Genomic DNA, 12,869 nt, shown 5'->3' with positions numbered 1-12,869 from the left:
CAGCAACTGATGGGGATAATTCCTGTGAAACTCAGGTGTTTCAGTTTCCTGCTGCTGGCCACGGGGACCTGGGAGAGCTGGAGCTTTCCCAAGAGGAAAAGGCTCTGGAGAGGGCAGGGAGCAAGGAATTCCTGGGCTGATGTGCTGGGAACAGGGATATTCCAGTAACAGGGACATTCCCGAGCTGATGTGCTGGGAATAGGGACATTTCAGAAACAGGGACATCCTAGGAACAGGGACATCCAGGGAACAGAGAATTCCCAAGCTGATGTGCTGGGAACAGGGACATTCAGGGAACAGGGACATTCCCGAGTTGATGTGCTGGGAACAGGGACACCCAGGAACAGAGACACCCAGGAACAGGGACCTTCCAGGAACAGGGACATTCCAGGAACAGGGACATCCCAGGAACAGGGACACCCAGGAACAGGGACACCCAGGAACAGGGACATTCCAGGAACAGGGACATTCCAGGGAACAGAGAATTCCCAAGCTGATGTGCTGGGAACAGGGACATTCAGAGAACAGGGACATTCCCGAGTTGATGTGCTGGGAAGAGGGACACCCAGGAACAGAGACACCCAGGAACAGGTACATTCCAGGAACAGGGACATTCCAGGAACAGGGACACCCAGGAACAGAGACACCCAGGAACATCCCAGGAACAGGAACATTCCAGGAACAGGAACATTCCAGGAACAGGGACATTCCAGGAACAGGGACACCCAGGAACAGGGACACCCAGGAACAGGGACATTCCAGGAACAGGAACATTCCAGGAACAGGGACACCCAGGAACAGGAACATTCCAGAAACAGGGACACCCAGGAACAGGGACACCCAGGAACAGGACCTTACCGAGCTGATGTGCTTCTGGGTCTCCTTGACGCGCTTCACCTCGGGCAGGTCGGGGATGGGAGTCCCTTTGCCAATGCTCTCCTTGTACTTCACCTGCAGAGGAACAGGAATTAGGGAAAAGGATCCACAGGAAAGATTTCACCGGTTCACAAAGAGCTTTCTCCTCATCTCTGGAGAGGGGAAGTTTAAAGGACTTCGCCACCTTCCCCTCGCCTTCCCAAGGGATCCGTGGCAAGGCTGTTGAGTCACTGGGAATGGCACTGGAAAGGTTTTATAAAACCAAATAAATTCCTTTAAACCTGACACTACTTGGCCTTTCCCAACCAAAGGAGAATTTGGGATGTGTAAGGATCCCTCCTACTCAGCAAAGGTGAGAATCATCACACAACGTTTCAGCAGTGACGGTGCCATTGTATTTCTGTTTTGCTAACAACAAAAAAAGCCTTTCACGAGAACATTTTTAACATTTTTAACATATTCTGCATGAACTGGCTGCAGTGTTAGTGCGAGACACTAAATGACACCACCATTCAAAGAAAGCGTGGAGGAGGTTTAGGAGCTTTGAAATAAAATTAATAGGTAAAATAGAGTGTGGTGACCTTTTAGACAACATCCAAGTTTGCCAGGACAAAACAAATCAAAAAATTCACCACCAGAAAATTCAGTCTGAGCAGAGTAAAACAGGTTTTCCTGGGAGATGGTTCCACCCTGGAATTGATGATTGTGGAATCTTTATCCTGTGGGATACTCAAAATTCAGCTCATCCTAAAGCTGAGCCACAGGGTTGGAATAGATGTTTTCAGCACATCCTTTCCCACCTAAATATTTCTTTTTTTCTGTCCAAACTATATCTGGGATGAGATAAAATTGACAGCAAGAGCTTTCATAGTTTAGACATGGGTTGTGAGTAAGAAATAGAATGTTAATCATTAGAGAGGTTACTGTTAAAGTAACAAGGATGGAAAAAAAACTTCCAGAAAGTCACCCGTGACTGGGTGGGTTATTGCCAAACCACTGTTAGCAAGATGTAAAGAAGAGAAAAAGAGAGAAAAAAATATTATTTCAAGTTGAATTAGCAGCAGTAGAGTGAGAATTAAAAATCAATCCTTGTGTACCGAGCTGATATTATCCTGGGTTCGTTTAACTCTCTGCATCTCTGGGGTCTTTTCAATTGTGGTTCCAGTTCCAATATCTTCTTTATACAAAATCTTAACGTTTAGAATGAAGACAACAAGGTTAAGCATCCAAAACACAACATTCTTGCTCCCAGACACTGAATTTGGACACAAGGGAGCAGCTGAAAGCCCAGAGGATCCGCTCTGGTCATTGCCTCTCTGAAGGTGTCCAAAGTGAGCACCATTAGGGGGGAAAAAGAGCTGATTTTTTATATTTAATGCTTTTTAAGTGGGAGATAATTTATACAATAAATTAAAATATCAAATATATTTCAGTAGAATATTGCTGGGCTAGTGGAAGAAGTCCCTGCCCATGGCAGGATGGAAGAAGATGAGCTTTAGGTCCCTTCCACCCATTCCATAATTCCATAATCAAAACATTTGTGGGCTAATTTTAGGACAGAAGATCATTATTTGCTCTTATTTGAATGTTTTCTACTTTGTACTTTGGAAATGGTGCTGGAGGCAAGATGCCACAGGAGACTTGATGGCAGCAGGAACTGGGCAACAACTCAGGCACACAGAGCACGAGGGGCAGCAGGACAGGGAGGGACTGGCATGGGAGCAGCACAAAGGAAAGGGACAATAATTCTATTCATTTAATGAGGGATTGTTTAGCTCTGTCACAGCTGTGCCTGTGAAAGAGGGCAATCACCCCACAAAAACAGCAGGAAAAACACTTTATAAAGCCCAGCTAAATCTACTGTGCCTGTAGGAGAAGCACCAAAAGATTGTAGTTTTATTAAAGATATTAAACTGTATTTTTTTGGGCTGAGGAGTGAAGACAGAGGTGACCATACCGAGCTGAAATTCTTCTGGTTTTCCTTCACCCTCAGGATTTCTGGGGTGTCCTGAACCACTGTGACTTTTCCTTTACTGTTCTGTAGGTCTGACTGATACTGAAGCTGTGAAAAGGGAAAATGGCAAATCTTAACTCTATGCTGTACAAATTCCCTCACAGTTTTCTTCAAAAATGAGAAAAATATGGGGTTTTAAAATTTTTTTCTGGACTTACCATGCTAAAGTTCTTCTGATTCTCTCGGACCCTCTGCATTTCTGGTGTGTCAGCCACAGGCACGTAGTAGGGCATGTTCTTCTCTGCATCTTCCTTGTATTTTTTCTGATGGAAAAACCCAAATGGATTAAAATAGAAAACACAAAAGCAGCAAGAAACAAACTGGAGTTATTGATTGTTGACTAGCGCCCATCTTTGTGGAGATGTGAGTTCTTCTCTGTCTGATAGAAACTGAGATTATGCCTCTGTGCAAGATTTATTTTAGACAGCAGGTTATTGAGGAGTAGAGAATTAAGAAGAATCTGCTTAAAGAAGAATTAGCTTTGCAAAGCAAGAGAAATTATTGTGTCACTTGACAGAGCAGTAAAATTAATTTGATTATTGCCGTAGAATTCCAGAACTCTGGAAAGATTTGTTCCCTGGTGCCTCCTGAAGGCTGTGAGAGGTGGTTATTTGTGTGTTTAATTAGTATTTCCTGGAGTTCCCACATGAGCAGGATTAATTGCTTCACTCAAGATACCTGGCTGGAAAGGTTCTTGACCTGCTGGGCATGAATAATCTCTGGAGTATCAACAACACTGGTGTAGTTGGCTTTCTCCATTTCTGCCAATTGTTTGTATTTGATCTGTCGGGCAAAGCTCACGTTTAGGGGCCTCGGTCACCTCTGCACCACAGCTCCCGCTGGGTTTACCCAGAAAAATCTGGATTTTCCTTTCCAAGGGGCTGGGGGTGCCACAGACCTGGCTGGCGATGTCGGTGGCGTTCCTGGCCCGCACGAAATCCGGCGTCTCCAGCGCCAGCTCGGTCAGGCCCTTCCCGCGGATCTCCTGCTCCAGGGCCTTCTTGTACTCCTTCTGCAGGGACGTGGGAAAGGGGCAATGAGGCACAGCCACACGCCAGAACAGGGCCCATCCCAAAAGGAACCGTGACAATCCCAACCAGGAACCGTGACAATCCCAACCAGGAACAGGGCCCATCCCAAATAGGAACAGTGACAATCCCAAATCAGGAACAGTGACAATCCCAAATCAGGAACAGAGCCCATCCCAAACCAGGAACAGAGCCCATACCAAATAGGAACAGTGACAATCCCAAATCAGGAACAGTGACAATCCCAAATCAGGAACAGAGCCCATCCCAAACCAGGAACAGAGCCCATCCCAAACCAGGAACAGCGCCCATCCCAAACCAGGAACAGTGACAATCCGAAATCAGGAACAGTGACAATCCCAAACCAGGAACAGTGACAATCCCAAATAGGAACAGTGACCATCCCAAACAGGAACAGTGCCAATCCCAAACCAGGAATATGCAAATTATGTAATTTCAGATTGTTTCAGTTTGTGCTTCATGACTTAAGTCTTGGTTTAGTGCCTTGATTAATTAATTAGTGAGTCCCTTGAGTAACTGTTGATCCCAGCTCCTGTTTCCCATCTGAATTCCTGACAGTGACTGTGCACCCAGGAAAGAGCTCCCTTAAAAGTCCACTTTGATCCTAATTCCCTCTTCCATGTTCCTTCCTGCCCTCTGCTGAAGAGTTTGCAGGGAATGATGGAGTTCACACCAGTCAAAGGGCTGGGATGGATGGGAAAGAATTCCTGGCTGGGCTGGAATTCCCAGAGCAGCTGGGGCTGGCCCTGGATCCCTGGCAGTGTCCCAGGCCAGGCTGGACAGGGTTTGGAGCAGCCTGGGATGGTGCAAGGTGTCCCTCCCAGGGCAGCTGGACATTCCGTGCACTCAGGCATTTCCCAAGCAGCTCTCCATACCTCGTTCAGGATTTGAGTGGCATTCTTTGCTCTCAGCATTTCTGGAGTCTCCTCCAAGGCTGTCAGTCCTTTCCCTTTGACTCCTTCCTCCAGATCCTTCCTGTACTCTTTCTGCAGGGGAAGGAGAAGGAAAAACACTGCAAAGCCAGATCAAAGGGAGTTCTACACTCTACCAACTTTGTTGCAAAAAAAAAAAAAAAAAAAAAATTAAATAAAATGAAAGAAAAAAAGAGTTCCAAAAGCTCCAAAAGAAAAGAAAAAAAAAAAAAGAAAATTTGTAAAACAAGAAAGAATATTGTAGAGGGTTATGGAAGAATTACTCCAAGAAAAGATAAGGATTACTGTGGAAGATAAATTGCCAAGGCACACACATATGGACCAGTTAGGCTGAGGGAAGTCAGAGAGGGGCAGCACATGGGAGTACGGTTAAAGGAGAAAGAAGAAATGTCCATGGCAAATTAGCTGGCAGCACAAAATGGATGTAAACATGCTCAGTGTGGCTGGGTGGGCAGGAGAGTGGGAAGAAGAAGTGGCAGTGCTGGAGGTGCTGCAGGAGGCACAGGAAGGAAGCCCCGAGGAGCTGGTACCTCGCTCGCTATTTTGGTGGCGTATTTGACATGCAAGAGGGATGGTGTGACCTCCAGGCCAGTGAGGTTCCTGCCCTTCATGGACTCTTCAAAGTCCTTCTTATATTCTTTCTAATGAGAGCAAGATGAAGAAGAAGAAGAAGAAGGGAAAGAAAAAAAAAACAAAAAAAAGCAAATATTTATTACAATATTTTCATTATGTGCAAAGCCGGGAGGGTGTTGATGTCACTGGGTACAGTTGATACTAAATGGGCTCCTAAATCCTGTTCCCACTAAAACTTGTGAAGCAGATCATTGCTTTCTATGGAAATAGGACCTGATCCTGCCTTTATTTTTTATTTTTCTATTCATTTATCTATGCAGGGAAAGCATTAAAAGGTACCACAGGACTAATGACCTTACACAGCTGCTTTGCAGCCTCCATCTGGGCCAGAAGAGGAATAAACTTCAAAAAAACACAGAAAAAAACTGCACAAGAAATGAAAATTAAAATTACAGGTCAGGGGAGAATCTCTGACAGCAGAGACACACAGGGAATAAAAGAGTTTTCTCAAAAATGGAGTTTTGAGGTGGAAAAAAAAGAAGCAGAGCACTTTCTGTGTCCTGTGATAATGCACAAACTCTGTGCTGTGTTGTAAAAGTAAAATAAACTTCGTACCACATTTCTTACCCAAATACTTATTTAAGCTTCATTTAAAAAATAAAAATACAGATAAACTCATTTAATGACAGGAAAGTGTTATGAATGTTCAATGCAGCATTTAACAACCACCATAAAGAAATATGAAATTTCTATAATTTTTCAGTCAGCGTGCACAAGGTGCAGGCAGAATTGCCTGTTAAATCCCTAAGTTTAATAGAAAAAAGGAATTTTAAAGCTTTTCAGACTATCAGTGTTGGTTTTACCTCGCTCTGCATGAGCTGAGACTCCTTTGCAGTCAGGTATGTGGGAGTTTCAAAGTCCAACATGGGCTTTCCTTTTTCCTTCTCATACTTTTCTCTGTATTTCACCTGAGAAGAAAAGACAGAAAGTCACCCTCCTAAATAACCAAAGACCTAATTAATTGACTAGTATGTGCCTATTATCAACAGTTCTAGGATAAAAATTGAATGGCTAATGCAGTTTGCCTTCCTGAAATCTCTAGTATTGATCAGCAAATGTAAAATTTGGTGTCCAGGAAGTAAAATGTCCATGAAGATGATTCCTGCTTCAAGTTCTATTCTCCAGATTTTCAGAGTGCTCAATGAGGGGATGCTGTGGCCAAGTCAGAGCCTGATCCCAAACTGGAGCAACAAGGAGTGACTTAAAAATTAATTACAGCCTCATTAACAACAGCCTGATTGACAACCACTTCCTTATGGCCTTTGGCTGTGGGACCTTTTTGCCTTTCCATGCCTTGAACATCCCTGGCAGTGGCCAAGGCCAGGCTGGAGAAGCCTGGGATGGTGAGAGGTGCCCCTGCCCAGGGCAGGGGTGGGTCAGGATAATCCTAAATACCCCCAAACCCTTCTGGAATTCTGTGCCAAGCACCAGAACTATCAGCTGTGGCCCTTGGTGTTCTTGCAGTAATTCCTCTCTTGCTTTACAGCCAATAAATACTGGGAACAGAGAGGATCAGAGACCAAATCAGACTGTGAACTTCTCTGGAGTGATCCCCTGTTTTATTCCAGAGGGAAAACCTCTAGGCAGGTTGATAGTTTGGTTAAAGCCATTTTGGATGCAGGAGAGGACAGCAGAGCTCTCCTTTGTCTCGTGGAATGGATGAAGCAGTTGGAAATCACTGTCAGCAGCAACCCTAATTCCTTCAGCTCCCAGATTCTGTGATTCCCAGGTCCTTTCTTCTCCAGAGACAAATCCCCCTGATAAATGTATTATCCTGTGTAAAAGGACCCATGTGCAGCAGAGCTGAGCAACAGGATTGGCTCTGGAATGGAGATTTTATCTGTGTATTTTATGTGTTCTGCATCTGGAAATGTGCAGGTTCTGCTCCCTGGATCCTTCTCCAGGGCTGCAGTGCTGGTGGGGCAGAGAGGCACAGGGAATGTCCCAGCCTGGAGGATTCACTGGGAGGATTTTGATGGAATTTGGTGCTCAGTGAGTTGGGATGAGGAGAAACACACGTCCAACTTACGTGGCTCTGGAGCTCTGAGGCCTCCCTGAGATGAACCTGTTCAAGATTATCTGGCACCACATGGTAGTGACCCTTACTCTTCTCATATTGCTTCTTGTACTGGTACTGAAGGGAAGGTGTCAAAAATCATCTCAATCAAAAAAAAAAAACCCTCAGCAAATTTACTTCTTAGGTCCAATCAAAGCAACACTTCAACAGAATGTCAGAGAGAAATTAGAAATGCAAGAAGTAAAACAAAAACCAAGAAGTTTAGAATTGACTTTGGAGGTTAAAGATGTGAGAGAATAGTTATTTTTTATGGTCATTTGGATTGCGACAAAGGTTTTGTCCAAACCAGGATTAAAAGAAGAAAAAGAAAGAGAAGAGAGAAAACACAGTGGGTAATGAAAAGGCTGTACCAGGCAATAAAGGTTTTGCCTTTTCTCATTATCAATTATTTTGTTAGGCATAATTATGTGGATTTACAACAGGGGAGCGTTATACAAACATGAAGTAAAAAAAAAAAATTCAGATAAAAAAAAAATTAAATATAGTAATCAGCAAAGAAAAAAAGGAAAAAAAAAAAAAGATATTTGTTAGTGAAGTGCAATCAGTTAAAAATGGGATCAAGAACCAATCCAGTAAAAATTATCAGAGGATTTAAATCAGCAGCAGTTCTGCAATCAGTTAAAATGGGATCAAGAACCAGCCCAGTAAAAATGCTCAGTGTTTACAATATTAGCAGTGCTGCAGGAGAGGAGGATTCCCCTTCCCAGGGCACGAGCGCGGGCACTGCCGGCTAAGGAGGCGCCGCTGGGAAGCAGAGGAAGAGATCACTACCAGGTGATGCCCATGGAGGTGCCCAGGGAGCAGCTGTTACAGGGGGAGTTAGCAGGGAATTCCCAGGGAATTCCCACCCTGGGAGCTGTGGGATCACCCCGAGCTTACAGCACTGGCGAGCTGGCTGGTGCTCAGCACGTGGTTCATGAGCAGCGACTCCTTCATGTCCGTGACGGGCTTGTGCAGCTTCTTCAGGTCTGCCTTGTACTTCACCTGCGGGGAATGAGGGTCACACCCATCAGGAGAGGGGTTCAGCCTGGCCTGGGGGAGGTCCCAACCACACAAAGGAGGGATTTGAGAAAGCAGGATGAGATCTCCACCCCGGAAAAGCCAAAGCGAACGTACCTCGCTGGCCATGTTGTGCGCGTCCTTCAGCGTCTTGTAGATTTTGGCCTCCTTCAAATCGTATTTTGGCTTTTTGCCCAACTCTTTGGCAAAGTTCTCCTTGTATTTCACCTAAACAGAGAACAACCAGGTGTCACAGCTGCTCTGCAGGAATCACCCTGTTTTGGTGCTGGCTGCGAGAAGAAGGGGAAGTGCAGGAACTTGAAGGTGTCCACTGGAAAAAGAGATTATTTCAAAAACGACCCGACATGGAAAGAAAATCTAAATCTATCTGACATTTACACTTGCAATTTTGCATCCAGTGCAAAGGTCACACCTCCTCATTGTAAAAATAAAAGAGCCAAGAGAATTGTGTTGCCAAAATTCTGACCCTTGGAGGTGAAGAGTTTTTCCCTTGATGGGAACAGTCCATTGATTTAAGATGTTTCACAAAGACAAACACAGACAGGTGTAACAAGAGTAAAATACAAGAAGATTATATATTATATAACATTAATATATAATATATAAAATGTAATAATGTAAGAGTATATGGAAGACTGTTAAGAAGAAATTTTTACACTTCTTGGAGAAATAAGAGCTTTAAAAACCTCAAGATTTTAGAGCACTGAAGATGTCAATACATCAAATACTTTTCTACCCATTGTTATGTACACAGTGTGTTTGTTCTGTCTGGATTAAAGCAGGACATTAATTACAACCAGAGCAGTGACACGATTAATTACTAATGATAAATAATTAATTAGATTCGACAGGAGTTTTAGTAACACTTCCAAACCACATCAGCTTCAGCCAGGTCAAACACAGCAATGTGAGCCATCAGAATCCAGCAGATCCAGCCTGGAGGCACAGGAATATTGATAGGAATGAGAGTTTTTTAAACCCAAAAGGAGAGTTGCTGGGAGATCAATGGAAAATTAAAAGCAAGCAAGCCAGACAGACAAAATGCTACTAAAAACTCAGCTGAATAAACAAAGTGGACATGATGCTTTACAAAGTTTATGAGAAGAGATGTCCAAGAGAAAGAACAGCTGTTAAAGATGATGCCAACCATTCTTTGCTCCCTCACTGCCCCTCCAGCAGCTCATTTTCCCTCAGAACCAAAATTATCTCAGCAAAGAATGTTTGAAAGACCAAGAGTGGAAAAAGAATGGCAAACCAGGATCTCATCACTGAAGTGGAACAAACAGAACTTCTTCTCTTTCTTGTAGATCACTTTGGAATCCTTGGTTCTCCTGAGGAGATCTTTGGTTTTCCTGTGGACACCGTGGTGGACATTCCAACATCCAAACATGGCAGCAGACACAGCCAGACATGGAAAAAATAAAATCCCTTTTTTTTTTCTCTTGGAAATACATGTGTAAAACTGAAATGGCAGAGACCTGTCTGCTAGCACTTCCAAATGGGCAACCCAGGCTCTGGTTTTCTATTTCCCAAAGGTTTTGCTGTGGGAAGAAGTCTAAGAAACAATGAACCCTCACACCAGTACAGGCTGCACTTTGCAGTGGGACTGATTCAGTCACAGCCTCTTCTTCCATAGGAAATTCCAGCCAATAAAATAGTTTAACTGGAGTTTAAATGCAGTTTTAATAGAAGTTTGAAAAGTTAAAATGAAGTTCTGGTGACTGTTCCCTGAAAATTACCATTTTTCAGGTTGGTCACACACATATATTTACACATGTATTTCCCTGTGGTTTTTTTTTTTCATTTTTGGACAAACAGCTCAAATTTCAGGTTTTTTGGGTGAAAAAGGTGAGTTTTCACATTCTGTTAGTGCACTGAAACCTTCAACAAAACAACCTGGAAGCTCCAAAACCACCATGAAGGGCAGAACAACATTTAAAGCTTCACGTGGTGCTGCAGAATTCCAAGACAATTATGCCACCAAGAGACAAATGCACAACAATGGCATTAAATGGCATTTAATTAAAATTCTCTTACATGACTACTTAGCATATTTGCTTTCTTAAAGGTTCTCATCCAGGGGGTGTCATAGGAAGCAGCTCCGTGGCCTCTCATGTGTTGTTTGAGGTACTCTGCCTACAACCAGCAGCAGGAAAGCAAGGTCAGAAAGGCAAAAAATCCAGAATTCAAACACAAAGAGGTGAGAAAGAACCAAGAGGGACTGAGGTCCTGGCACAAGATTCTTTTAAAGATATAAAGAAAAAAGAAAGTGGCTGAAAGAAACCAAGTGTCCGTTCAAAGAATGGAAAACAAGAGTCAGGTAAAGGCTGGTTCCTTACCAAGAACCCAAAAGAGCTAAAAAAGAACAGGGCAAACACTTCAGCATTTATGTCACAGCATCATCTTAAGGAGGTTTTATATCTCCATTAATAACAGTATCAAAGTTTAACAAAGAAACACTTAATATTTGTAATTAATTTTTACTTCCCCACATTCCCTTCCTTTCCCTTCCCCCCAGTTTGGAAATAATTTCAGTTATAATAGTGACATCACTCTGTAAATTAATTCTACATCTCATTTCTCTCCCTGCTTTGAGTTTCACCAAGGTTTCACCTTGCCCTTACCTGGCTGGTCAGTTTGGACACCTCCTTGGCCAGCTCAATGTCTGGACGTCCCAGCATGGTCACACCCACACCTGCTGCTCCACGCTTCTTATATTCAATCTAACCAAAGAAATAAATCCTTTAGGAGTGAGGAAACCTCTTTTAATCATTCTACTGGATTTTTTTTCATTAAATTAAGGTTAAAGGATTATACAGAAGTTTTAAAGCCACTCACATTGCTGATTAATTTGGCAGCCTGAGTTGCTTTCTTAATATCTGGTCGATCTGCTATAGGTGTGTAGTGGAGTTTGGATTTGGCATCTTTCTTGTATTCAATCTAATCCATGGAAGAAGACAGAGGAAAGAAAATTAATGAGAAAATTAAATTTATTCAAGTAAGGACACAGCAACGGTGCTGAGAAAGCTCATGGGTTTGTTTTGGAAATCAATTCACACGGCATGAATCAGGAGATCTGGTTTTGCAAGTTGTCTACAAGTGAAGAAATCAATATGGGAAATTCTCTCTGTATTTGAAAGGATGAAAAAATTATTAGATGTGATTTTCACCAGATTACTTGAAATCCTACAATGGGATTTAAATACAAATCCTTCATTTCAGCTGAATTTTATATTTGCAAATATTTGTACGTTTATCTTTCAAAATTACACCTGAATATGGAGGCTAGGAGGAAATTCAGAAATCCATAAACTTGGGGTTTTCCAGCTGAATTTGCTTACATAACCAACTAAATTAATGGGAAAAGAAGCAAACTTACTGTGCTCTGGTTTTTAGCAACTTCCATGGCATGTTTCACCTCAGGAGGCTCCAGCATGACAGAATAATTGGATTTGCCTTTCTCCTTCACAAACTTCTTCTTGTAGTTCGTCTGTCAAGAACAACAAGGGCCACATGTGAGTTTTTAATGTCACACGGAGGGGAACACTGCAGAAACTTGGAAACAAGCTCCTCAAAACTGCTGTAGGTGGACAAAGAGGAGCCACCTCACCCCCCAAATGTGCTGGCTGCAGCTTTTGGGGTTGGGATTAGAAAAGCTCAGCTTTGGAGAAGATGAGCTGAGCCTGAGCTCACCTCGCTGACGTTCTTGGTCACCTCCTTGACGTGGACGGTGTCCCTGGTCTCGGGCAGGGTGGTGAAGGAGCCATGGGGCAGCTGCTTCTTGCTCTGCTCTTTGTATTTGTTCTGCCAGCACAGGGGAACACCAGGTCAAACCCAGCAGCTCCAGGATGGAGTTCAGTTCAGTTAAATCAAGAATAAATGAATGTTTTACCTCAGACACCAGAGAGCTGACGTTCTTAGCCAGCAGGATCTGAGGGGTGTCTGGAACAACGTGGTAGGTCCCACGGGCTTTGTTGTGCTTCTCTTTGTATTTTATCTAGCAGGAAGGAAATATATCAATTTAAATAATGTGTATCTGTCAGCATAAAAAATAATCAGTACAGCTCTGTTTGCTTGTTAGTGCAAAATTTTGCAGAAAATCCGTATTTTGATATTTTACAGCCTAATCCATACATTCCTATGGCTCTCACTTGGATTTTTTTTTAGTATACTGAATATTAACATACTGTTAGCAATTATTAAAGATATTCTGAGTTATTTTCTCCAGACACTTCCATTTCAGTATCAGGAATGCAGAGATGTACCTG

General features: G+C 43.0%; 1 protein-coding gene across 41 annotated transcripts in view; it reads right to left on the bottom strand.

The window, feature by feature from the left end:
- NEB (nebulin) overlaps positions 1–12,869 on the bottom strand; it is a 105,308-nt gene that overhangs the window by 18,488 nt on the left and 73,951 nt on the right. For 28 of the 41 annotated variants that reach the window (XM_085584012.1, XM_085584017.1, XM_085584014.1 and 25 more), the window contains 18 exons: positions 12,494–12,598; positions 12,295–12,405; positions 11,981–12,091; positions 11,440–11,541; positions 11,226–11,324; positions 10,639–10,737; positions 8,698–8,808; positions 8,461–8,565; positions 7,534–7,638; positions 6,308–6,412; positions 5,402–5,512; positions 4,815–4,925; positions 3,789–3,902; positions 3,569–3,673; positions 3,049–3,153; positions 2,834–2,938; positions 1,974–2,066; positions 859–951 (listed from right to left, as the gene is read on the bottom strand). In XM_085584012.1, the coding sequence (XP_085440138.1) occupies positions 859–951; positions 1,974–2,066; positions 2,834–2,938; positions 3,049–3,153; positions 3,569–3,673; positions 3,789–3,902; positions 4,815–4,925; positions 5,402–5,512; positions 6,308–6,412; positions 7,534–7,638; positions 8,461–8,565; positions 8,698–8,808; positions 10,639–10,737; positions 11,226–11,324; positions 11,440–11,541; positions 11,981–12,091; positions 12,295–12,405; positions 12,494–12,598 (1,890 nt within the window). The remainder of the gene's footprint in view (positions 1–858; positions 952–1,973; positions 2,067–2,833; positions 2,939–3,048; positions 3,154–3,568; positions 3,674–3,788; positions 3,903–4,814; positions 4,926–5,401; positions 5,513–6,307; positions 6,413–7,533; positions 7,639–8,460; positions 8,566–8,697; positions 8,809–10,638; positions 10,738–11,225; positions 11,325–11,439; positions 11,542–11,980; positions 12,092–12,294; positions 12,406–12,493; positions 12,599–12,869) is intronic. The other 13 variants (XM_085584018.1, XM_085584034.1, XM_085584041.1 and 10 more) reach the window with 7 other exon arrangements.

Source organism: Lonchura striata, chromosome 7, assembly GCF_050655825.1.
Source record: "Lonchura striata isolate lonStrDom1 chromosome 7, ASM5065582v1, whole genome shotgun sequence".
Lineage (NCBI taxonomy): Eukaryota > Metazoa > Chordata > Aves > Passeriformes > Estrildidae > Lonchura > Lonchura striata.
Note: the sequence above shows the minus strand (reverse complement) of the source record. Positions and strands in the feature narration are given on the sequence as shown.